Raw genomic sequence first — 25,412 nt, forward strand, 5'->3', positions numbered from 1 at the left:
CACCTTTCCCTCTCTTTAGAAGAATTGTCTGGCCCCTCCTTGTGCCACGCAACTTCCCGGCTCACAGTGTTGGGCTTAGCCATGTGACTTGCTTGGCTGAGGGAACGTGGGCATGTGTCACAAGCAGAAGCTGCAAATGCATTGGCTCTGCCTGTGCTCTGTGCCTCTGCCACCCACTGAGTGAGTGAACATACTCTGGTTGGTTCCTAAAAGAGAGGACACTTGAAGGAAATCGGAGTTCAACTGCAGCTGATAAAGCCCAGCTCCTTGCAGCCAATCGGCAAGGCCACGGCCAACCCACAGACCCGTGAGTGAGGAATCAGTGCTCGCTGTTGTAAGCCACTGAGTTTGGGGGCGGGGGACAGGGGTTGTTACATAGCAACATCACAGCAAAAAGAAAACTGACTAATACGCTATCTCTCAGGGTTTCCATGAGAATTATGTGAGTTAAAATATCTGTCAAGTGTTAAGTACAGTGCCTGGTACATAGCAGGCGATATGAATGCTAAATAAGGGCCGGGCACAGTGGTGCACACCTGTAATCCCAGAGCTGAGGCAGGATAATTGCTTGAGCCCCAGAGTTCGATCATACTATTCACTTCAGCCTGGGTGACAGAGCAAGACCCTGTCTCTAAAAAACAAAACAAGGCCAGGTGCGGTGGCTCACACCCGTAATCCCAGCACTTTGGGAGGCTGAGGTGGGCGGATCACCTGAGGTCGGGAGTTCGAGACCAACCTGACCAACATGGCAAAAACCCATCTCTACTTAAAATACAAAAATTAGGCTGGGCGTGGTGGCTCACGCCTGTAATCCCAGCACTTTGGGAGGCCGAGGCAGGCCGATCAAGAGGTCAGGAGATCGAGACCATCCTGGCTAACGTGGTGAAACCCCATCTCTACTAAAAATACAAAAAATTAGCCGGGCATAGTGGAGGGCGCCTGTAGTCCCAGCTACTCAGGAGGCTGAGGCAGGAGAATGGCGTGAACCCGGGAGGCAGAGCTTGCAGTGAGCTGAGATTGCGCGACTGCACTCCAGCCTGGGCGACAGAGTGAGAGTCCGTCTCAAAAAAAAAAAAAAAAAAAATTAGCCGGGCGCGGTGCTGGGGGCCTGTAATCCCAGCTACTTGGGAGGCTGAGGCGTGAGAATAGCTTGAACCTGGGAGGCGGAGGTTGCAGTGAGCCGAGATGGCGCCATTGCACTCTAGCCTGGGCAGCAGGGAATGTGGCTCTGTCTCAAACAAACAAACAAACAAATAAAAACCACAAAACAAAAAACAAAAACTAAATAAATATGGTAGTGCCTATGACAGAGGTGCTGGGAATATACCGATGTGTGAGACTAAGTCACTACCTTTAGGAAATGTATTTATTAGAGACAGTGGCAGGGGTTCCCGGGGTGTTGGTGAGTTGATCAGCTTTAGGCTGTGAGCCCCAGTGACAAGGCACCTCTTCCTGTGATGTCCTGCACATCAGTGACTGCGAAACAACAGAAGGGCACCCCGCTCACAGGGGAGGGAGGGAACACGTGCTGTGGGAGCTGGAGGACAGCAAGGCTTTCTGCTGGCAGGGCCTGGCACAGAGGGGCACCAGGCTTCCATGGAACTGGACCTTGCAGAGAGACTGGGGTTGGGAGCAAAGGCGTTCCAGGGAGAAGAAATGCGTGAACCGGGTGGCAGGTTGTAGTTTCCAAGTCGGGCCACAACATCTCCCATCCACATTTTCTTCTTCTTTCTTCTTCCTCCTTCTCCTTCATCTTTTTCCTTCTTCTTCCTTCTCCTCCTCCTCCTCCTCCTCTCTCCTCCTCCTCCTCTTTTTTTAGAGACAGGGTCTTAATGCTCTGTCACTCAGGCTGGAGCGCAGCGGTGTGATCACAGCTCACTACAGCCTCCAACTGGTGGGTCTACACTACCACACCCAGTGTATTTTTATTTTTTATTTTTGTACCGACAGGATCTCACTACATTGCCCAGGCTGGTCTTGAACTCCTGGCCTCGAGTGATCCTCCTCCCTGGGCCTCCCAAAGCACTGGGATTATAGGCAGAAGCCACTGCACTCAGCCGGTGCTCTACTTACGCCTTTGACTTTGTTCCCGTCACGAGGTGGTGCCTATGTTCCCTCCTTTTTCATCTAGGAAGGCCCGTGAGGACCGCAGAAGTGATGTGATGTGACTTCAGAGACTAGGTCATCACAGGCGATACAGCTTCCACCTGGTTTTCTGGAGATGCTCTTGCTTGGATGTCAGCTGCCATGCTGTGAGGAAGCCCAAGCCGCCCAGGGAGAGGTTCTCGTGGAGAAAAACAAGAGCCCAGAACCAACTTGGCAGCCACGTGGTAGGTGCTTGCCCTTGTGGGTATGCCATCTTGGAAGTGGATCTTCTAGCCCCAGATGACATACATGTCTCAGCTGGTGTCTCATGAAACAGACAAACTCTCTCTTCAGGCCCTGTCCAAATTGCAGATTTGTGGGCAAAATAGATGATTGTTGTTGTTTCACAGTAAATATTTGTTATGCAGCAATGGTAACCAGAACGAGAGGCATGCACACAAGGAAAATCAAGGAGTTCAGCTGGATTGGAGTGGAGGGTGAGCAAGGCTGAGCCTTTGGCCTCTTAGGGAGTGTGGAGAGTTTTTGGAGGCTGCTAAGCAGGCAGTGGAGGGCTCAGAGATTGAGCAGGCAGCAGAGTGAAGGACAGAAGTAGAAGAGAAGGCAAGCACCAAGCATCAGCAGGCATGCCCTTTCCTTCCTTCTTTTCCTTCCCTTCCTTCCTCCCTTCCTCCCTCCTTCCCTTTTTTTTTTTTTTTTGACCGAGTCTCACTCTGTCACCCCAGCTGGAGTGCGGTGGCGTGATCTCGGCTCACTGCAACCTCCACCTCTTGGGTACAAGTGATTCTCGTGTCTCAGCCTCCCGGGCAGCTAGAGATTACAGGCATGTGCCACCATGCCCTGCTAATTTTTGTATTTTTAGTAGAGACGGGGTTTCGCCATGTTGGCCAGGCTGCTCTCAAACTCCTGGTATTAAGTGATCTGCCTGCCTCGGCCTCCCAAAGTGCTGGGATTACAGGCAGGAGACACCACGCCTGGCCTAAAACCACCTTTAAATCAAGCCACTTATGTTACCGCTATAGTCTGAACGTTGGCATCTTCCCTAAATTCACATATTGGAAACTAATCTCCTATGTGATAGGATTTTTTTTTCCTCTTTTCTTTTTTTCCTTGGGACAGGGTCTCGCTATCACCCAGGCTGGAGTGCAGAGGTACAATCACAGCTCACTGCAGCCTCGACCTCCCTGGCTCAAGCAATCCCCCTGCCTCAGCCTCCTGAGTAGCTGGGACCACAGACATGCCATAATGCCCAGCTGATTTTTTTATTTTTTTTGTAGAGGTGGGGGTCTCACTGTGTTGCCCAGGCTGGCCTCAACCTCCTGAGGTCAAGTGACCCTCCTGCCTCAGCCTCGCAAAGTGCTGGGTCTACAGGTGTGAGTTACTGTGCCCAGCCCCAGTGTGACAGAATTAAGGGGTGAGGTCTTGGGGCAGTGATTAAGTCAGGAGGGTGGAGAGGAAAGTGAGCTGCCTTGCCCCTTCCACCAGGCAAGGACACGGTACGAAGGTGCCCTCTTTTGAGGCAGAGAACAGGCCCTCACCAGACTCCAAATGTGCTGGCACCTTGATCTTGGACTTCTCACCTCCAAGACTGAGAGCCATACATTTTACTGTTTTCACCCAGCCTAAGGTATTTTTGTAGCAGCAGGAACAGACTAAGACAGTTACTCAGCCAAGGCAGTCCACTGTAGTCAGAGTCCATGTATATGAAGGGCGAGAACAGGACAGAGGAACCCATGCTCAGGTACCCAGGACAGCAATGACCTCTCCAAGGTCCCAGTGAAGCCCGTGGTCAGGGTCCCAGTGACGTCCTGTCTTGCTCAGGGAGGTGGTTTCATGGTGGACACACACCTGATTGAGCCACAGGTTGATGTTTGGCTGTACTTAATTGTCCAGGTAATACCTTAATACAGAAGTTTAAAAACTGGAGGCCGTGCTGTAGCTCATGCCTGTCATCCCAGCACTTTCGGAGGCTGACGCGGGCAGCTAGTTTGAGTTCTGGAGTTCAAAACCAGCCTGGCCAACATGGTGAAACTTCATCTCTACTAAAAATACAAAAATTAGCCGAGCATGGTGGTGGGAAGCGGGGGCGTACACCTGTAACCCAGCTACTTGGGAGGCTGAGACACGAGAATCGCTTGAACCCAGAAGGCAGAGGCTGTGGTGAGCTGAGATCGTGCCACTGCACTTCAGCCTGGGCGACAGAGTGAGACTCCATCTCAAAACAAACAAACAAACAAACAAACAAACAAACAAACACACACACACACTGGGGGCGGATGCGGCAGTGGCTTAGCAGCTTAGATGCCAGTGCCAGGCTGCCATTCCCATTTCCCAGGATGTGGGCTGGTTCCTCCAAGGATGAGAAAGAAAACATGTGAACCTCTAAGGAGGACGGGCTGAGGGGGACAGCGGGCAGAACCCCCCAAGTGGGTGTAATGCCATCACATCATTTGAGCTGCGTCTCGGCACACAGATGTTCACGGGGGCTGGAAGCAGGACTGGCCATATCACATTTGCAGGGCCCCTTGCACAGCCATGATTGAGAATTTTCTTTTTTTTTTTTTTTTTTTTTTTGAGATGGAATCTCGCTCTGTCGCCCAGGCTGGAGTGCAGTGGCGTGTGATCTCCGCTCACTGCAAGCTTTGCCTCCTGGGTTCACTCCATTCTCCTGCCTCAGCCTCCCAAGTAGCTGGGACTACAGGTACCTACCACCACGCTGGCTAATTTTTTCTTGTATTTTTAGTAGAGACACGGTTTCACTGTGTTAGCCAGGATGGTCTCGACCTCATGATCCACCCGCCTCAGCCTCCTAAAGTCCTGGGATTACAGGCGTGAGCCACTGCGCCCAGCCTTCTTTTTTGTTTTGAGATAGAATCTCACTCTGTCGCCCAGGCTGGTGTGCAACAGCACCATTGTAGTTCAGTATAGCCTCAACATCCCGGGCTCAAGTGAACCTCCTACCCTGGCCTCCCTAGTAGCTGGGACTACAGGTGTGCACCTGGCTAATTTTTAAAAATTCTTAGTAGAAATGGGGCTCTATGTTGCCCAGGCTGGTCTCAAACTTCTGCGCTCAAGTGATCCACCCACCCTGGCCTCCCAAAGCCCTGGGGTTACAGGTGTGGGCCATCATGCTTGACCCTGATTGAGAATTTCAAGGTGCGACAGCAGAGTGTTGAACCCAGCGTGGGCCTTCTGAGATGGGCCCTGTGGCAGTGTGCAGGACAAATCCAGAGAGCTGGCCCTGGCCGTGGGGCCCACTGTATCCCTGGGACTCAGAGCCTGGTGTGTGCCCACACGGCCTCTGCGGGCACTGCTGTCCGTGGGTGGACAGGCTGGGAATCCTGGGTGGTTCTGGAAGCTGCTCTTGGCCAGCAATGAGTGGGAGTGGGAGGGTGCAGACCCCACATCTCACCCCTCAAGGATCCCCTCACTGAAGGGATCCACACTGCCTCCCCAGAGGCCCCATGGCACCTTATAAGCTCCTTCCTGCCCTGCCTGGCCTCTCGTGCAGTGAAGGATCAGCCATGCCCAGGGACAGGCCTGGCCTTTCCCTCCTCACCTCTAGCCCTTTCAGTGTCCTGCCTGATGAGACTGTCTTTGTTTGCTGAGGTCTTGGGCTACACAGGATGGTCTAGGCTAACCATGGAATTTATGGTGGGGCCTTAGGCTACCTGGTGTCAGCTGACCTTTGGAGGGGCTGGAGACTAAGGTCAGCCATGTGGTATCTGCCACACCCATGTGGCCAAGCCCCAGCGAAGACTCTGGACACTGAGGTTTGGGGCGTCCCTGGTTGGCAATGCTTGGCGCGTGCTGTCCCACATCATGGTCAAGAGAAGTTAGCACTTTCCCACTCTCCCCAACTCTGTTGTGAGAGGACGGCTGGGAGCCTGTGCCTGACCTCTCCTGGATTCTCCTGCCCTCTGCTGATTTTAACCTGTATCTGCTTGCCATAATAAGCCATCACCATGACGTTCTTCTGGTGGATGATTAGACCTGAGGGTGGTCTTGGGGACCCTGGAAGTGCCCTTCCCCACTCCGCTACCTTTGTGTCCTGGAGCCACCTCCAAATCCACCCCTCGCACCCAAAGCCTTGGCTCAGGCTTTGCTCTAGGGATCCTGAGACACAAGGAAAACCAAACTCAAGAGACACCACAGAAAATGAACACACACTGCCGGGCGCGGTGGCTCACACCTGTAATCCCAGCATTTTGGGAGGCCGAGATGGGAGGATCACCTGAGGTCAGGAGTTCAAGACCAGCCTGATCAACATGGACAAACCCCATCTCTATTAAAAATACACAATTATCCGGGAGTGGTGGCGCATGCCTGTAATCCCAGCTATTCGGGAGGCTGAGACAGGAGAATCACTTGAGTCCAGGAGGTGGAGGTTGCAGTGAACCAAGATCGCGTCATTGCATTCCAGCCTGGGCAACAAGAGCTAAACTCTGTCTCAAAAAAGAAAAAAAAAAAAAAAAAAAAAAGGCTGAGCACGGTGGTTCACGCCTGAAATCCCAGCACTTTGGGAGGCCAAGGCAGGCAGATCACCTGAGGTTAGGAGTTCGAGACCAGCCTGACCAACATGGAAAAACCCAGTCTCTACTAAAAATACAAAATTAGCTGGGTGTGGTGGCACATGCCTGTAATCCTAGCTACTTGGGAGGCTGAAGCAGGAGAATCGCTTGAACCCGGGAGGCGGAGGTTGAAGTGAGCCAAAATCGCACCGTTGCATTCCAGCCTGGGCAACAAGAGCGAAACTCTGTCTCAAAAAAAAAGAGAGAAAATACACACCACACACACACATACACACACCCACAAACACACACGCACCATACATACACACACACAGGCATATCCACATATGACCACACACACATGCACACATACATGCCACACACATGCACACACCTGCACATACATGCACACACCCACTCATGCACGTACACACTACACACGCATACACACTACACGTGCATCCACACCAGTATCAGAGTGCTCTATGGGAAGATAGGGACACTGGCTATGTATTTATTTGGATTGATTGAGATAGGGTCTCACTGTGTTGGCCAGGCTGGTCTTGAACTCCTGGCCTCAAGCTCCTCCTGCCTCAGCCTCCAAAGTGCTGGAATTACAAGAGTGAGCCACTGTGCCCGGCCCTGATGTGATGTAATTTAAAAAGCCAACACAACGTTGCCTCTCACCTTAGAGATGTATTATTACCAGGATCCTACAGCTGGGACTCAAACGAGGTCCACGTGACCGCAGAGCCCATGGCTGGGCCACGCTGAAGCCTAGACAGCAGACTGAAAATGGAGGGGCTCGAGACCCCCACAATGGCCTGCACACACCAGATTGGCTCTTCCATCTTAAGCGTCTCTCTTAAACCCACGCTTTACCTGGCATGATCCATCGCCTTCTCCTGACCCAAGAAGCAGGATTCACCATTTGTGGCCGGGCATGGTGGCTCACACCTGTAATCCCAGCACTTTGGGAGGCTGAGGCGGGTAGATCACCTGAGGTCAGGAGTTCGAGACTAGCCTGACCAACATGGTGAAACCCCATCTCTACTGAAAATACAAAAATTAGCCGGGTGTGGTGACTCATGCCTATAATCCCAACTACCCAGGAGTCTGAGGCGGGAGAATTGCTTGAACCTGGGAGGCAACACTACAGTGAGCCAAGCCGAGATCATGCCATTGCACTCCAGCCTGGGAGACAAGAGTGAGACTCCATCTCAGAAAAAAAAGGATTCACTATTTGTTACAGAGGATCTTTATTTATAATGCAAAAAAGAAATTATAAATCCCATTTTGGACTGTTTCCGTATCTGTAAAACAACTTATAAAAAACAGCCACTCCACCTGCAAGAAGTTCTTGTTGGTGCTTATGGCAGGGGCATGTGTTTGCACAGCCCTGGGGGCTGGGAGGGTGTGTTTGTCCAGAAGAGAGCCTCTCCCTGGGACCCCAACAGCCAGGACCATGGCGCTCCCTTTCACCAGGCCGGAGTCAGCAAGAACCTGGAGGTGTCAGAGGTCCGGTCCACTCAGCGGGGCCTGGGAAACACTGTTCTGGAAGTGGGCAGGCTGGATTCCTTGCTGGTCCTGCCACGTCTCTCTGAGCGGAGGCCCGGATTCGCTCAGTTCCCATCCAGGGTATTCAGCACACCTGCTCCAGGCAGCCACACCCCCGGACACCTGAAGCCGGGCCGCTGGAGCAGGAGCCAGCCAGCCAAACCCAGGACACCTCCTCAGGCTTCTGGGTCGATTTCTCCATCATCTGGGCACGACCCTGTCTCATCCAGCCAGACTAGAAGAAAGAGGGGATGGACACCTGGATGCACCCTGCCCCCACCACGCCAAGCCCCGTTTCCCTGGGAACTGCAGGGCTGGGGCCTCTGGGATTCCTTGCTTTCTGGTGCTGCCAGAGGCTGAGATGGGACCCAGCCCAGTGATGCTGGATCCTTCTGGGTGAATCGGACCCCGGAACTGCTTCAGTTTAAGAGGAACCCCTCCCAGCGTTCAGGGACCTCCCTGGGGCTCAGACTTTGTAGAGTAACCCTGTGTCTCCCCTATGCCCCCACTGGTCCTGGGAGCAGGGAAGGTGGTATGATCCCATTTTATAGGTGAGGACACAGGCTCAGAGAGGGAAGAGACTGTGACAGCCGAGCTAAGGACCTGGGCCTCTGTCCGCCCACACTGGGCTCTCTGATTAGACAGCACTGGGGTGCAGGAGGCGCACTGCAGCAGGAGCCCAGCTCTTCTCCCACCTTGCTGTGTGTCCCTGGGCGAGGCACTGTCCCTCTCTGGACCTGTTTGTTTCCCCATTTCTAAACTAGAGATAAGGGTTGGAATGAGAATTAAATGAGATTTGTGAAAAGCATTTAGCCTGGTGCCAGGCACTTGGAAAGGTCACAGAGGAATGCGCCCCATTGCACCCACCATGGCTCCACCCAGCACCTGCACTGGCCCAACCCAGAGGGGCCTGACAGCTTTCTCCCAGTCACTCGCTCTGCTGGGCAAGCGGAGACCCAAGCTCAGGACATCTGGAAGGGTCTATGGATTCCCCCTCCCAGACAGCCTTCCACGCACACTACACCAGCCTCATGGGTGCCTTGTCCCCTGCATGGGCCCAGCGAGACCCATGTCATGATGGCTGTCAGCTAACTGATGCCACCTGCGGGGAGGGCATCCGGCCTGGGGGCCACGGGGTGAAGTGCAGATCACACAGCCTGGGGCTGCATCCCTGCGGCACCCCTGACTAGCTACATGGCAAGTGTCTCAGCCTCTCTCAACCTTAGTTTACCCATATCTAAAATGGGGGTGTGGTGGCTCATGCCTGTAATCCCAGCACTTTGGGAGGCCCAGGTGGGCAGATCACCTGAGGTCAGGAGTTTGAGACCAGCCTGGCCAACACAATGAAACCCCATTTCTACTAAAATACAAAAATTAGCGGGGCGTGGTGGCAGGTGCCTGTAATCCCAGCTACTCAGGAGGCTGAGGCAGAACAATCACTTGAATGAAGGAGGTGGAGGTTGCAGTGAGCTGAGATTGCACCACAGCACTCCAGCCCGGGTGACAAAGCAACACTCCATCTCAAAAAAATAAATAAATACAAATAATAAAATAGGGATGAAATCTGTACTTAACTCTGAACTCTGACAATTCCTGTAAGAACTAAATAAGAAAATCCATTTGTTACACTCAGTACCGTGCCAACTATCATGACCATCCCCAGTGTTGTTATTATTATTATTACTCATAGCAGCAGCCTCAGCACCTGGCATAGGCCCAGCTCAGTAAATCTCTGCTCCATGAATACATGAACAATTTGTCCCACCAGCTCCAGAGGTATCACAGAGAGGCAGGTAGGGCTGCCGATTTGGGCCTCTGTCTCCCACCTCCTCACCCTCTCCCTGGGAAGAACTCTATTTCCTCGCCGCTCCCAGCAGTGAGCTGCATCTGGAAGGCCCAGGGTCCGGCCCCAGCCTGGGCACGAGCTGTGTTTCCAAGTGTGTCCTGTCCAGCCAAACTGCAGCGGCCAACAAGATGGAGCAGCGGTCCTCCCGCTGGCAGGGGAAGGAGCATCCATCAATTACCTTGGCTGGCGGGAGCCGCGGCGTGGCGGGCCAGCCCGGCCCCATCCATCAAGCGTCCTGGCTGCTGGCAGGGGCTGTCTACTAATTACTTAACACGCCGCGTCGTGCTGAGGCTGGCGCCGTGGCAGGGGGCTCACGGTGCAGTGTACACAGGTCTGACCATAAATGTTTAACGAACCCAGGGGGAGGTGGGGACGCAAGCTAGGCCCCGTGGCCCGGAAGGACGCCCCTGAGAGCTGTCTCCACCGGGCCCCCAGACCCGACCCGGCTTGGCGGTGGAGGGGACGGCCTCACCTGTGCTCCCCGAGTCCCTCGGCAGCATCATGCCCGTGGGGGTGGGGGGCGTGATGATGATGTCGGGCACGTCCAGGTGCTTGTCGTTCAGGACGGGGGCCTCGTCGTGGCTGCTGCTGCTGCTGCTGACACACATTTGAAAGCCTGAGAAGCCAGGCGTGGAGCACACACGCACGTACACACGACAGAGAGACAGGCATCAGTGGCCGCCGGGAACCGCGGGCGCCACCCTCCCTTCACTATCACCTGGGTCCTGACGCCTCGCAGCAAGGGGCGCAGCTGTCCCCGCATCACAGATGAAAACCGGCATCTCAGGAATGAAAAAGGAGCCCCTGTCACATCTCACAGAACCATGAGTCGGGAAACAGATTTTGGGAAATGCTGATCATAGGCTAGTTGGCCTCTGGGTCCAGTTGTCAGCCTTTACCATGTGGCCCAGCCAGCTGCAGCCTCATTCCTGGCCACCAGCCCCCACTCTCCACAGCGCTCCAGCCTCCACTCTCCAAAGTGCTCACACTTCCCCAGACTCCCTGGGCTCCTGGGGCCCCTTCGTGCCTTTGCATATGCTGCTCCCCCCGCCTGGGATGCTCTTTCTTCCTCTGCCTGAGTAACAAGCTCCTGCTTATCCTTCAAAGCCCAGTGCAACGGGCTCTTCCTTGGGAAAGGTGTCGCAGCAGATCTGGCTGCTCCCTCTTTTGCCCATCTGCACTCACTCATTCATCAATGAATGACATGATTTATTTTTACTTCTGCCTCTCTTTGCTGTGAACACCTGGAGGACAGTCTCTATTTCATTCATCTGTGTTTCCCTCGAGCCTAGCGCATGCTCGAGACAGAGTAAGTAGGAGTGCTTTAAATTTCAAATGCCAGCCGGGCACGGTGGCTCATGCCTGTAATGCCAGCACTTTCGGAGGCCAAGGCGGGCAGATCACTTGAGGTCAGGAGTTCGAGACCAGCCTGGCCAACATGGTGAAACCCCATCTCTGCTAAAATACGAAAATTAGCCGGGTGTGGCGGCACACACCTGTAATCCCAGCTACTCAGGAGCTGAAGCAGGAGGAGAATCACTTAAACCCAGGAGGCAGAGGTTGAAGTAGGCTGAGATCACACCATTGCACTTCAGCCTAAATGACAGAGTAAGACTCCATCTTAAAAAAAAAAAAAAAAAAAAGGCTGGGCGTGGTGGCTCATACCTGTAATCCCAGCACTTTGGAAGGCTGAAGTGGGCAGATCACCTAAGGTCAGGAGTTCGAGACCAGCCTGACCAACACAGAGAAACCCCGTCTCCACTGAAAATACAAAAAAAAAAAAAAAAAAATTAGCTGGGCATGGTGGTATGCGCCTGTAATCCCAGCTACTCGGGAGGCTGAGGCAGGAGAATTGCTTGAATCTGGGAGGCGGAGGTTGCAGTGAGCCAAGATTGTGCCATTGCACTCCACCCTGGGCAACAAGAGTGAAACTCTGTCTCAAAAAAAAAAAAAAAAAAAATTAAACGCAACCAAAAACCCTTCAGGCAGCATTAAGCTAGGTGTTACAATCCTTGTCTCTATGTCCCATCACTTTGGTTTTGCCCCAAACAGTGCCAGGCTGGGATTAAATTAGCTCAAGTATCAGAACCCCTGACCAACAGGAGAAGCTGAGTAATAAGGGGTTGGGGGGATATTTTTCCTACTGTTCTCAGGCCTCCCTTGACCACCATTAGGACAATGTTCCTAAGTGACCATTGTAGGGTCAGTGTGGGGGTTCTGAAATATGGCTCTGAGAGGCAGAGTCTAAGCCCTTGAGTGTGGATGGACTTAGTGACTTGCTTCCAACAAATAGGACTGCCATGATGGTGTGTGACTTCCACAATGAGGTCATAAAAGACATTGCAACTTCCTCCTTGCTCTCTCTTGGAACACTTGCTCTTGGGGAAGCCAGCCACCATGTTACGAGGATGCTCAAGCAGCCTGTGGAGCAGCTCACGTGGGTGAGGAATCAAGGCCTCTAGCCAACAGCCACAAGGGAGCCTCCTCAGCAGTGGAGCCTCCAGCCCCAGTCCAGCCATCAGATGAGAATGCATCCCCGGCTGACATCTTGGATGTAACATCATGATCGACCCTGAGCCAGAACCACCCAGATAAGCCACCCCTCAATTCCTGACCCACAGAAACTCTGAGATAATAAAGGTTTGATGTTCAAGCCACAAAGTTTTGGCATAGTTTGTTATGCAGTGATAGATTACTGACAGAGTCAGCAAATCTTTCCCTGACCCAGTAGGAAGGGATGGCAGGTGCACAGTGGGAATCTCATACCCGGCTGTGGGGAAATCACAGGGGGCTTCTCAGGGTAACCTTTGTTCACCCAAGGGGTGTTCCTCTGAGAGGCAGGTTACACCTGGGCTGTCAGGGATGATCTGTTTGAATCCACAAAAGCATGTACACCTAGAGGACCTGGAGCCACGCCATTCAGGCCAAATTCTTGGTTCACCTGCAGCTTGACCAAGGCTGCAGGCTCAGAAAAACTGAAAGCAGTAGGCACACTGGCTTTGGAATCAGGCCACCAGCTGTGTGACCCTGCGTGCACTGCACCTCCTCTCTGGGCCCTTTGTGTAGTAAATAATTTAATCTTGCCTAAAAAGAGGTCTGGTCTCTGTCTGCGGTTTCTGGGAGGTGCTCTCTAAGCCCTTGGAATATCTTGCCTGATAGGAGAGTCTTTGTTTGCCGGGGGCTGTGGTTACACTGGGTGTCCAAAGGCGTGATTGATGGAGGGGGGCTCCGGGTCATGCCCGGAGAGACAGCAGCCTGCAGCCTGAGCTCCAAAGTGAGCAATCAATCAGCCTCCAGAGGAGCCCCAGTGCCTTCGTCTCCTGGGGTTGCCACAACAAAGCACCGTCAACCAGGTGGCTGGAACAATGGACATTCATTGTCTTATAGATCTGGAGGCCAGAAGTTCCAGATCCAGGTGTTGGCAAGGCTGGTTCCTCTGGAGGCTGCAAGGGAGACTGTTCCAAGCCCCTCCCCTGGCTTCTGGTGGTTGCTGACAAACTGGCGTTCCTAGGCTCGTAGAAGCCTCATCCCATCTCTGCCTCTTGCCTTCACATTGTATCCTCCCTGCGTCTTGTCTCTGTCCAGACTCCCCGCTGCTTTTTTTTTTGAGATGGATCTCACTCTGTCACCCAGGCTGCAGTGCAGTGGCACAATCTCAGCTCACTGCAACCTCTGCCTCTCGGGTTCAAACAAAATCTCCTGTCTCAGCCTCCCAAGTAGTTGGGATTACAGGCATGCGCCACCATGCCCAGCTAATTTTTGTATTTTTAGTAGAGACAGGGTCTCACCATGTTGGCCAGGCTGGTCTCAAACTCCTGACCTCAGGTGATCCGCCCACCTCGGCCTCCCAAAGTGCTGGGATCAGAGGCATGAGCCACCGCGCCCAGCCCAGATTTCCCCTTTTGATAAGGACACCCGTCATATTGGACTAGGAGCTCACACTACTAAAATGACCTCATCTTAAGTCATTACACCTGCAAAGACACTACTCCCAAGCTGGTCACATTCTGAGGCCCTGGGGGCGAGGAGGTTGACTTATGAATTTTTGGGAGACACGGTTCAATCCTTAAAGCCCCTGGACACTGAAGCCAGGGGCTTCCCTCCTGATGATGCTCTGTGCTGTCACGCACCATCGTCAGGAGGAGTTGGTGCTGTCCATGGCTCCACAAGGAGAGGACAGTGGGAGACTGTGCCTGGGACCCTCGTGGGATCTGCCCTGTGAGCGTCTTCCCTTTGGTCTTAACCTGGGTCCCTTCCCTGGAATGAGCCATAACCGGGAATCAGAGCCTCCAGTGACTTCTGTGAGTCCTTTCAGCAAATGAACAAACATGAGGGTGGTTTGGGGAAGCCCCAAACCTGCAGCTGGTGGTGGAAGGGTGGGTGGTCATGTGTGCCCCCGCCCCACTTCTGTTAGTCTAACTCTTTGCAGCCTTCTTGTTTTCACGGACAAGCGCAAGGTGGTAGTGGGGGAATCAGCCGACTCCCTGGGCTGGGGAGAGGCTGCCACGGTCCCTGGCACACACGGCTGGTGTGAGGTGACCATGATGAGCCCCCTTTGTCCTGTGCACAGCCACTCACTTCCCTCCCCTCATTCTCAAACCTAGTGACCAGCATCCGCCCCTCACCCCAGGCACTGCCCCAGTCACCTCCCCACCTTCTGAACCCCAACCCTGTTTCCTCCTTTGGAAGACCTATTATTTATTTATTTATTTATTTATTTTTGAGACAGAGTCTTGCTCTGTCGCCCAGGCTGGAATGGAGTAGCGTGATCTCGACTCACTGCAACCTCTGCCTCCTGGGTTCAAGCGATTCTTCTGCCTCAGCCTCCCTAGTAGCTGAGACTACAGGCGCCTGCCACCACACCCGGCTAATTTTTATATTTTTAGTAGAGACGGGGTTTCACCATATTGGCCAGGCTGGTCTCGAACTCCTGACCTTGTGATCCACCCGCCTTGCCCTCCCAAAGCCCTGGGATTACAGGCATGAGCCACCGTGCCTGGCCTTGGAAGACTCTTGGCCCCCGACTGCTGGGTAGTTTGGGGGAAGAGGCCACCTCAGCCCAACAGAACTCCGAGCCCCTCAGCAGCACCCACACAGCCCCATCGAAGCAGGTCTAATACAGTGGGGTTTGAACCTTCTTTAAAGAAGAGAACATTTCAGCCGGGTGCGGTGGCTCACGCCTGTAATCCCAGCACTTTGGGAGGCCGAGGCAGGCGGATCATGAGGTCAGGAGATCGAGACCATCCTGGCTAACACAGTAAAACCCCGTCTCTACTAAAAATACAAAAAAATTAGGCGGCCGCGGTGGCAGGCACCTGTAGTCCCAGCTACTCGGGAGGCTGAGGCAGGAAAATGGCGTGAACCCGGGAGGCGGAGCTTGCAGTGAGCTGAGATCACGCCACTGCACTCCAGCCCGGGTGACAGAGCCAGACTCCGTCTCAAAAAAAAAAAAAGGAAGAGAACATTTCTCCTGCAATCTTGCACAGAAGCCCAGAGTGTGAAACAAATCAAAGGAAGTCACTTGGAGAGAGGCGCCCCTACCCCAAACAACCACAGACAAAGGGATGTGTTGCCACCGCCCAGACAATCTACTGGGGCCGAGGCGTGCGCTCCTTCAGGCTCCACTGCCACCGTGCTCGGTGTCACCAGCCCCGTCTTACAAATGTGGAAACTGGGGACCTAAGAGAGTAATATCCACCCACAACTGAACAGCTAGTGGGAGGCAGGGCCAGGATCCATCCCCAAACTGGAATCTGGCTGACCCCAAGAGCCGGTGCTTCCTGTAGCATAATCCCATGTAACAGCTGGCAAACTTTCTGCAAGGGGCCAGGCAGGAAATATTTGATCTCTGTGGGCCACACAAACTACACACACAGCTTTGCCACGGCAGCCTGAAAGCAGCCCTAGACAACGTGGAAATGAACGAGCATGACTCTGTCTCAATAAAACTTTATTTCTAAAAGCAGGCATCAGGCAGGATTGGGTCTCAGGGCTGTGGTTGCCAATCCCTGCTCTATAACATCCAGGACTGGCTGTGGAGGGGAGCTGGGATCTAGGACACACTGGCAATAACAGAACCTCGAAAGCCTGAGGCTTGTTCGTGCCAAAAACAAAAGCCACAGCCAGAACCCCAGCTGCAGGTGGGCAGGGCAGCTCCCTCTTGAAGGGCTGCGTGTGAGGACATGAATGAATTCACGAAAGCACTTCGCCCAGCCAGCTGCCCCATAAGTGTTCTCTATTATCATCCACAAAGAGCTCCTTGCGGAGGCCCCCGACAAAAGGAATCGCTGATGATCATGTCTGTAACAGGAGGGAGCTTCCCTGCTCAGTCTCCAAACCCCTTCCTTGGTGAATACTCCAAGATTCTAAAATAAAACACCCCACGTTTGCATTTTAACGTGGTCTGGAGCTTGAGGACAAAACCTACACAGAGAACCTGGAAGGATCAGGTTCTCAGTGAGCCCTGGAGAGGCAGAAGTCTCGGAGGAGAGGGGGTTGGAGGGAGAGGAGGAAAGGAGGAGAGAACGGAGGGAAGGAGGAGAGGGAAGGAGGGAGAAGAGGGAGGGAGGAGTAAGTTGGGGGAGAAGAGGGAGGGAGGAGGAAGAGGAGGAAGGGAGGGAAGGAGAGAGGAGAGGAGGGAGAAGAGGAAGGGAGGAGGGAGAAGAGGGAGGGAGGAGGAAGAGGAGGAAGGGAAGGAAGAGAGGAGGGAGAGGAAGGGAGCAGGAGAGAGGGGAGGAAGGGAGGGAGGAGACAGGGGAGAAGGAAGAGGAGGGAGGGAAGGAGGACAGAGGGAGGGAAGGGGAGAGGGAAGGGGGGAGAAAAGGAGGGAGGAGGAAAGACAGGGCAGGAAGAGGAAGAGAGGAGGAGGAGGGAGCAGACAAGGGAGAGGGAGAAGGAGGAGGAAGGCGAGAGGGAGGAGGAAGGGAGGGAGAGGGGAGGGCAGGCAGGGAGGAGAGAGACACCCCAGCCCCTCTCACATCCCCAGGGGCTGCCAAGCCTCAGCAGCAGAGGTGGCCAAACAGGAGGGAAAGCTCTCAGGAGGATGAAGCCAATGCTGGGGATTAAAAACCAAATGCCAGCCCTGCCCCAGACAAGGAGCTCATTTGTGCTAAGGCCAGAATTGTTATTTGTTAATTATGTGCCTGCCTCGGGCTATTAAAAGCCTATTTCCTGAGCCTGGGATTCCAGAAGGAAGGGAGCAGATCCCAGGGACCCAGGCCCGTCCCAAGGCTTCAGAAGGATGGAGCCTGTGCAGGAAGACCTTCCCACTTCCGGGGAGGCTTCGTGCTCCGGGTCACCAGGCCCTGACCCCCGCTCTGCGGCCATGCACTGTCCTCTGCAGTGGGGGCAGAGCCACGCAGACCAGACCACAGAACCCGGGCCCCTGGAGCTGGATTTCCACACGGGTTACATAGGCGGGTGCTGGCATGGCGAGGTTGGACAGGCTTTGAGACCCGGCTCTGGGCCCTCCTAGCTCCAGGACACCCAGTGGTTCCCATCGCGGCTGCCCATTGAGATCACCTGGGAAGTTAACATCACCTATCCAGGGCCTCAGCCCAGGCTAATTCAAGGCTCTGTGAGAAGCGCCAGGATTTTGAAAAACTCCCAGGTGACTTTAACAGCCAGGGATGGGAACCCCTGAGCTAGGGCCACTGTGGGAACAGGTGGCTTTACTCTTGGATCCTCAGTTTCCCTGGCTGTAAAACTGTTATGACACCAGCCTTGCAGGAAGTGCCAGGTGTGGGGTGTGGGGTTGCCAAGTGTGGGGAGAAATGACCCTCGGGGAGCCAGCTGGCCGGGGCCTAGGGGGTCCTGAGCTGGGGGTGCCATGCCGCCTCTCCGCTGAGACCACTACTTCCAAAGCATCCGGAGCCAGGCTCTGGGCTGAGCCTGCCATTTGCACTCCTGCATTCAACCCTCACACCATCCCTCAGGGAGAACACTAGGATCACGCCCATGCTACAAAGGAGAACACTGAGCTTTGGAGAAGGGAGGTAACGTGCTGGTAATACACAGAGCCTGGGGAGCAGGGCTGGGGCTTGACGCGGCTCCAGGCCCCACTGCCCTCACCATTGCTGGGATCCGGAGCCCTGATCCTTCAAAAGCCCTGAGTCAGGCAAGCCCGTGCCCGAGACGCTACATCCAGGCTTTGTGGAGGATGCCCAGGTCCCTGGGGTCAGGGCACCATTCCCTGTGCCAGCTCTTGGTGAACTCCCGGCCGCCCAGAGGTCACCGCAGACACCCGCTGGAGACAGGAGCAAGCACGGGCATCACGGCTCACGTGCGCCCTCTACTGGTTCGTTTTCATTTCATTTAAATTAATGAATTGATTTTTTTGAGACAGGGTCTCTCTCTGTGGCTCAGGTTCACTGCAGCCTGGACTTCCCTGGCTCAAGCGATTCTCCCATCTTGGCCTCCCAAAGTGTTGGGTGAAACTACAGGCACTCTCCACCACACCTGGCTAAGTTTTAAACTTTTTTGTAGAGACAGGGCCTCATTATATTGGTCTTGAACTCCTAGGCTCAAACGATCCTCCTGCCTTGGCCTCCCAAAGTCCTGGGGTTACAGGTATAAGCCACCCCATGCGGCCTGATTCTTTTAAAAACAGTGTTTGGGCTTGCACCCAGACGTTTCACTTGGAGGCCCTGAATGGGACCACGCCCTCTTCCCCAAGCCACCATCACACACACACAGGGCTCCAGCCTGTCGGACCCACGATGCGATGGACGGCCAGAAGGCCCACCTGGGCTACAGTCCACCTGGGCAGTGGCTCCACCTCTTTGGGCCTCTGCTTCCTCACCTGCAGAACTGGGGTAAATAACAGTGCCCAGGTCCGGGTGGGCAGGCATGAGAGGTTAAGGACCACACTTGAGTCCTCACTCCAGCCAATGCGGCGCGATGATTCTATATGTGTTTTGTGGATGAGAAAACTCCAGTGCTGGCCTTGCTGTGCACACGTAATAAACACAAGCTGTCATTCAGATCACGAGTTGATACTAAGCTTACATTCACATCACGTGATTTGAACTGCAGGTGTAAGTGTCCTCAGGGCACTTATTCATTGATTCCTTCAACATTCAGCACCTACTGGGTGCCAACGGCTACTGTTCCAGCCCCCTGAGTGTGGGTCGGGGGCCTTGTCGCCCCCTTGCGGTCACGCAGCTGTAGTGGGTGCTACGCAAAATATTCCTGGTTCCAACCTGACTCTTGGGGCACAATTTTCCCTTATTCTATGGGAATGGCCAGGGGCTTGGGAAGGAGGACATTCTCCATCTGAATCTCACTTCTGCTTCCTGCTGTGACACTGCCTCGCGGCCTGGGCATTCTCACCCGCAGAGCCAGCTTATGTCACCCTTCTTTGCTGCCTCGCGGCCTGGGCTTTCTCACCTGCAGAGCCAGCTTACATCACCCTCCTTTGCAGCGCAGGTGTAACACCCCAGCTCTGAGCCTGGGCCAGGGAGGTGGCCAGTCAACAGGCATTTATTGTGCACCTGCTGTGTGCCCTGCATGGCCCCAGGTGCTGCAGACACTGCTGAGGAAAGAACGGCCTCTACAGAAGTTTATCTGTGCCTTCCCCCTACGCCTCCTGTCCAGGCTCCAGTAGCAGGAATGGGGTCCCCAAGATTTCAGGGTCAACTGGAGAAAAAGCAGGAGGGTCCCCAGGGATTCAAGCCATCACTGGGAGGGGCCCACAATGCTGAGCTTTGAGAACAGTGCTTGTGGGAGGCTGGACTGTGTGAGTGCCTCTGGGCACTGATCGTTTGATCCTCCCAGTGAGGCAGCCTCCATCTTCCAGACGGGCACATTGAGGCACAGAGAAGTCAGGGCCCTTGCAGGGGCCATGCAGGGTTTTGCGCACAGCCTGTGATCTGGGGGCTGGAAGCACAAAGATATTTCCAAGATCCTGGGTCAGTTCAAGCAGGGACTAGGGGCAGATGATAAGCCCACTCACAGTGGCAAGAAGCAGGGTTTAGGGGAGACTGGGAATTGGAAAAGGCTTTTCAGAAGGGGTCAATCAGAAAGCGGCAGGAGAGATTCCCGAGGCACCCACAGCACACACAAAGGCCCTGAGGCAGGAACACAGGGGCCACAGGCCACAGCACACACAAAGGCCCTGAGGCAGGAACACAGGGGCCACAGGCCACAGTACACACAAAGGCCCTGAGGCAGGAACATAGGGGCCACAGGCCACAGCACACACAAAGACCCTGAGGCAGGAACATAGGGGGGGCCACAGGCCACAGCACACGCAAAGGCCCTGAGGCAGGAACATAGGGGCCACAGGCCACAGCACACACAAAGGCCCTGAGGCAGGAACATAGGGGCCACAGGGGCTGAGCGGGGCTGACACTAATCCCTCAGAGATGACCGGGTGTCTGGATTTAGTGCAGGTCTTTCAAAAGCAAACTGATAAATTCCTCCAAGGGTTCCAGATGCGTTTAATCTTTTTTTTTTTTTAATTCCAATTACAGGGAAAGCTTTGTGTTATTATGGATGAGGCTGGGGCAGCTCTTGGCGGTTTTACCTTTTCAAGGCATCCCAGGCCCAATAGAGACAGCAGTGGATGTTTTAAATCTCTTTTTAATTAAGGAAAAAGCCCTAGCTTGCGTCAGGGATGAGCTGCTGGAGAGAGACAACCTGAGAGGAGCTAGATACAGGAGCTTCGACACACCAAGGTGGGGGAAGGTGCCCAGTCACCTGGCTCTGCCCAGCCAAACCACATTCCTGCCCTGGGCACTGACTGCACTTCCTCCCTCCTGGGCAGCCCTCCCAGTTCCCGTGGTCTGTTCCTGCTCATCCTAGCACTGGGTGCTCTGGGAAGGCTGTGGAGGGTGTGGGTACAGTGTGGTGAGCCCAGATTCCAAAGGCCAGGTCCAGGGTCGGGCATAGTGACTCATGCCTGTAATTCCAGCACTTTGGAAGGACAAGGACAAAGGATTGCTTGAGCCCAGCAATTCTGTTCAAGACCGGCCTGGACAACATAGCAAGACCCCATCTCTAAAAAAAATTTTTTTTTAATTAGCCAGACGTGGTGATGTGCACCTGTAGTTCCAGCTACCTGGGAGGCTGAGAACGAACGATTGCTTGAGCCCAGGAGTTCAAGGTTACAGTGAGCTGCAATCACACCACAGCACCCCAGCCTGGGCAAGAGAGATCCTGTCTCAAAAAAAAAAAAAAAAAGCGATTGAGGGTGGCGCTGGGCGTGGCGGCTCATGCTTGTAATCCCAGCACTTTGGGAGGCTGAGGCGGGTGGATCACTTGAGGGCAGGAGTTCGATACCAGCCTGGCCAACATGGTGAAAACTCATCTCTACTAAAAATACAAAAAGAATTAGCCAGGCGTGGTGGTGGGCACCTGTAATCCCAGGTACTTGGGAGGCTGAGGCACGAGAATCACTTGAACCCAGGAGGCAGAGGTTGCAGTGAACCAAGATCGCGCCGCTGCACTCTAGCCTAGGCAATAAGAGCAAAACTCTGTCTCCAAAGAAAAGAAAAAAATGAAGCCCAGGTCCAGCCCTGGCTCCATCACTTCCCAGCAGTGTCCCCTCCTCCAGCCTTCAATCTACTCATCCCTAAAATGGAAACAAGAGCAGGACAACCATGAGAAGAAAAAAAAAAAAGCCACATACTTGGCACCCTGCCTGGCCACGGAAACACTCGTGTGTGACTCAGGGTCCCCTGGCCTTGGCACTGCTGACAGTTTGGTCATTCTCTGCGGTGGGGCTGTCCTGTGTGTCAGAAAATGTTTAGCAGTGTCCCTGGCCTCTAGACCCTGTAGCACCCCCAGCTTCTATGACCAAAAATACTTCCAGACATTGCCAACTGTCCCTGGAGGGCAGGGTCACCAGGTAAAATGCGGGCCTTCCATCGCATTTGAATCTCAGGTTAACAAATAGTTTTTTTAGTAGAGGCATGTCCCATGCAATGCTTGGGACATGCTTCTACTTGACAGTATTTCTTATCTGAAATTCAAATATAACTGGGCCTCCTGTTTTTATGTTTTTTCCTCCTCAATCTGGCAACTCTACATGGGGCTGTCGGGGTAGCAGGCCCGTCACCCACGATCTTCAATGACAGGGGTAATTGTCATTCACTGCAACAATAACTGGGCATTTCAGGGCTGGCGCTGCCACTCCTGGCATGGAGCTGCTGGCTTCCTCTGTCCCCATGTGGCCCCAGTGCCTGGGGCTACACAGAGGGGCTCCAGGATGGCCCAAACCAGAGGAACCCAAGCCCCCAGGCTGCCCTTGACCTGCTGTGTGGTCTGAACAAGTTTCTTACCCTCTCTGTCACCTAATGCAAAGGGGGTTATCGGCGCTAACAATTGCTACACACAGTTAGCCCTCTCATTGGAATAGAGATTCTAACCTTTTTTTTTTTTTTTTTTTAAGAAATGGTGGTCTTGCTATGTTGCCAGGTGGAACTCAAACTTCTGGGCTCATGCGGTCTTGCTGCCTTGGCTTCCTAACTCCTGCGCTCAGGTGATCTTCCTGCCTGGGCCCCCTAAGTAAGCTGGGATTATAGGTGTAAGCCACTGTGCCCAGCTCTGACTGTAACTTTTGCCCTAGATAATAACCTGTATACTGCAGTGCTGTCATAAGGATGCATGGTACTAAGAGGAAGGTGTCGAATGGCAGGCACTTAGTCGGGCCATATAATTAGCACCATTATTACTGCTTTGGAAGGAGTAGTATAAGCAGGCCGATTCCAGTTAGTACCAGAGAAAGGTGGTGAACGTTGCTACTTGAGCAAACTGGGAGTATCCCAGGGGAACCTGGGCCCTGTGGGCAGCTGAAGCTAGGAAAGGCCGCAGCCAGAGAGCACAGCAGACTGAAGGCTGGGCTGGATTTGCAGCTCCAGGTAGGAGCAGCATTCAGGAGCAGAAGAAGCACCAAGCACTGTCACTCCCAGCTCAGGTCCAGCCACTCTGCAAGGTGAGCTCTCCGGGGAGTCCTGGCTCCCGCTGAGTGGGCCCAGGGCCCCAGGACTGCCTTGCTCTGCTCGCTCCCTGATCAGGGACCAGGACTTTCCTGGACTCCGAAAGCAGCAACATGCTTTGGGACCCGGCCTTTGTTGCCCAGGCAACCTCAGCGAATCTTACAGAGGGGCTCACTGCTGACGGGAAAGCCCTGGCCCAGGGCCCCAGGAGCTGCTGGCCCCACTGTTGAGAAGAGACAAGTGCAGTGACAGGTCCCTCAGCATGTTTTATGAACGCCTATGTGCACCAGGCGCCACGATGCCAGTGCCTTCACAGGACTTGGCTCCTGAAATGATCCAAATAGCCCCTGGTGTTATCCCGCCCAGCTCATCCTGGAAGAAACGGAGGCGAAAAGAGGTTAAGCCACTTCCCCAAGATCACACAGCTAAGGGCACACAGGCCATCCTATCAGAGGCGGTGTCCCTCCTTTAAATGGTGAAGTTCTTTTTGGTGACAAATGACATTTGAGGGTGACAGCCAGGAAACGGCACCTCACCTAGAGCATCTTCTGCAGTCCTCAAGTTAGCGCTGGGAGAGGCAGGTCAGCCCTCACTTCACAGAAACTGAGGCTTGGAGAAGTTCAGGCGTGGACCGAGGGTCCCTCACGGGTGGAGGAGCTGAGACCGCAGCCTCCATCTACCGGCTGGAGGCACAGCCCTCCCTTCCCGGTAGCCAGTGCACTGAGCCATCAGAGGAGGGTCTCAGAGGAGCTTCAGCTGTGATGTGGGCACGAGTTCCTTGCTCAACAAGAGAGACACGTGGAGCTCACATGCAGGTCAAGATCTGTGCTGTCAGGAGCCTGGTTGCCCTTACAGGGAGCTTGAGGGGCTTCTGGGCAGCTGACATGTTTGTTGGTCAGTGTGAAATGCATGGAGCAGCTGACTTAGGACCTGCATCTTTTTCCTGTGTGTATGTTACACTTCAATCAGAAGTTAGGCCTGGTGGGGTGTGGTGGCTCATGCCTGTAATCCCAGCACTTTGGGAGGCTGAGGCGAGTAGGTCACCTGAGGTCAGGAGTTGAAGACCAGCCTGGCCAACAAGATGAAACCCTGTTTCTACTAAAAACACAAAAAATTAGCCAGGTGTGGTGGTGCGTGCCTGTAATCCCAGCTACTCGGGAGGCTGAGGCAGGAGAATCACTTGAACCCAGGAGGTGGAGGCTGCAGTGAGCTGAGATCCCACCACTGTACTCCAGCCTGGGCAACAGAGCGAGACTCCATCTCAAAAAAAAAAAAAAAAAGAAAAGAAAAGAAGTTAGGCCAGGTGCAGTGGCACATGCCTGTAATCCCAGCACTTTGGGAGGCCGAGGAAGGAGGACCACTTGAGGCCAGCCAGGCATTTGAAGCCAGCCTGGGCAACATAGCAAGATCCCATCCGTACTAAAAAAAAAAAAAAAAGTTAAATGCTTCCCGTTAAAAAGAGAGGAAGCATGAACTTCTCCTGAGGTACCATTTTTCACCCAACAGATTGGCAAAAACGGGAAAGCTGTTAACGCTATGGCCACGGTCATCTCCCATGGGGTGAGTGGAAGGGGCTGCTGGTGTGACTTCAGGGGGGTCACTGGCAAAGCTGTCAAAATGTGAAGGGTGCACACCCTCCAACCATCTAGAATGTTCCGCCCTAGGCCACCTTCTGAGTGGGTGGTAGAAGGATATTTACTGAAGTCCTGCTTGGGCAAGGCAGGCCGGATTTGGGTTCAAGGGCGGTGGGGCGTGCACGTAGCCGTGCTGTGCAGCTGTGGGAAAGGGTGGGCAGTACTGTGGGGCTGACAGGAGCCATCCCTGGTGTGTGCTGCTGGGTGACAAAAACAGGGCACAAGAGCAGGCTGCCTCTGCCCAGACACACATCTGCTCTCTGGAAACCAGGCCCCTGGGAGGGCAGCCGCGATGACCTGGCCCAGGATAACTAGGCTGGTCTGCTCCCGTGCCCAGCCATGTCCAGCAGCTGGTAATTGGTCAACATTGCCCTAACTTCCTTTGATTTTTTTTTTTTTTTTTTTTCAGAGACAGGGTCTCACTCTGCTGCCCAGGGTGGAATGCAGTGGCACCTGGCTATGTTTATTTTGTAGAAATGGGGTCTCACTAATGTTGCCCAGTCTGGTCTCAAGCAATCCTCCTGCCTTGGCCTCCCAAAGTGCTGGGATTACAAGTGTGTGCCACTGCACCTGGCCCGCTCTGACTTCCGAGTCTTGAGCAACACAAAGCCAGGGAGACCCCCTGGTGGGACCGTGAGTCCCAGCACCTCCCCATCCCTCTGTCTCCCTGGAGGCTCATTCCTCACCTTTGTCCATCCCACAGATACTTCTAGAGCACGTGGTGCAGGCCAGGCCCTAAGGAAACTGCAGGGAACGAGGGGGAGGCTCTGTCTGGACTCTGGACTTGCTGGGTTGGGTTGTGTTCCTGAGGCCCCTAGGGATC

The 25,412-nt window shown here is 54.0% G+C and overlaps 1 protein-coding gene and 1 long non-coding RNA gene across 4 annotated transcripts in view; one reads left to right on the forward strand and one right to left on the reverse strand.

The window, feature by feature from the left end:
- The first annotated feature begins 172 nt into the window (after positions 1 to 172).
- On the forward strand, positions 173 to 13,007 carry LOC117976313 (uncharacterized). 3 transcript variants are annotated; one of them, XR_010110315.1, is made up of 3 exons: positions 173 to 307; positions 2,132 to 2,330; positions 12,311 to 13,006. It is a non-coding gene; the product is annotated as an uncharacterized LOC117976313 (long non-coding RNA). The 3 variants fall into 3 exon arrangements; XR_008621536.2 differs by having other exon boundaries at positions 201 to 334; positions 12,311 to 13,007; XR_008621535.2 differs by lacking the exon at positions 173 to 307 and adding an exon at positions 507 to 1,676 and having other exon boundaries at positions 12,311 to 13,005.
- The window catches only part of C18H16orf74 (chromosome 18 C16orf74 homolog), a 44,211-nt gene continuing 26,533 nt past the window's right edge, over positions 7,735 to 25,412 (reverse strand). The window contains exons 3-4 of the mRNA XM_003820851.5: positions 10,490 to 10,633; positions 7,735 to 8,406 (exon numbers count right to left, since the gene is read on the reverse strand). Of these exons, the coding sequence (XP_003820899.2) occupies positions 8,348 to 8,406; positions 10,490 to 10,633 (203 nt within the window). The 3' untranslated portion in view covers positions 7,735 to 8,347. The remainder of the gene's footprint in view (positions 8,407 to 10,489; positions 10,634 to 25,412) is intronic.

This window comes from Pan paniscus, chromosome 18 (assembly GCF_029289425.2).
Source record: "Pan paniscus chromosome 18, NHGRI_mPanPan1-v2.0_pri, whole genome shotgun sequence".
NCBI lineage: Eukaryota > Metazoa > Chordata > Mammalia > Primates > Hominidae > Pan > Pan paniscus.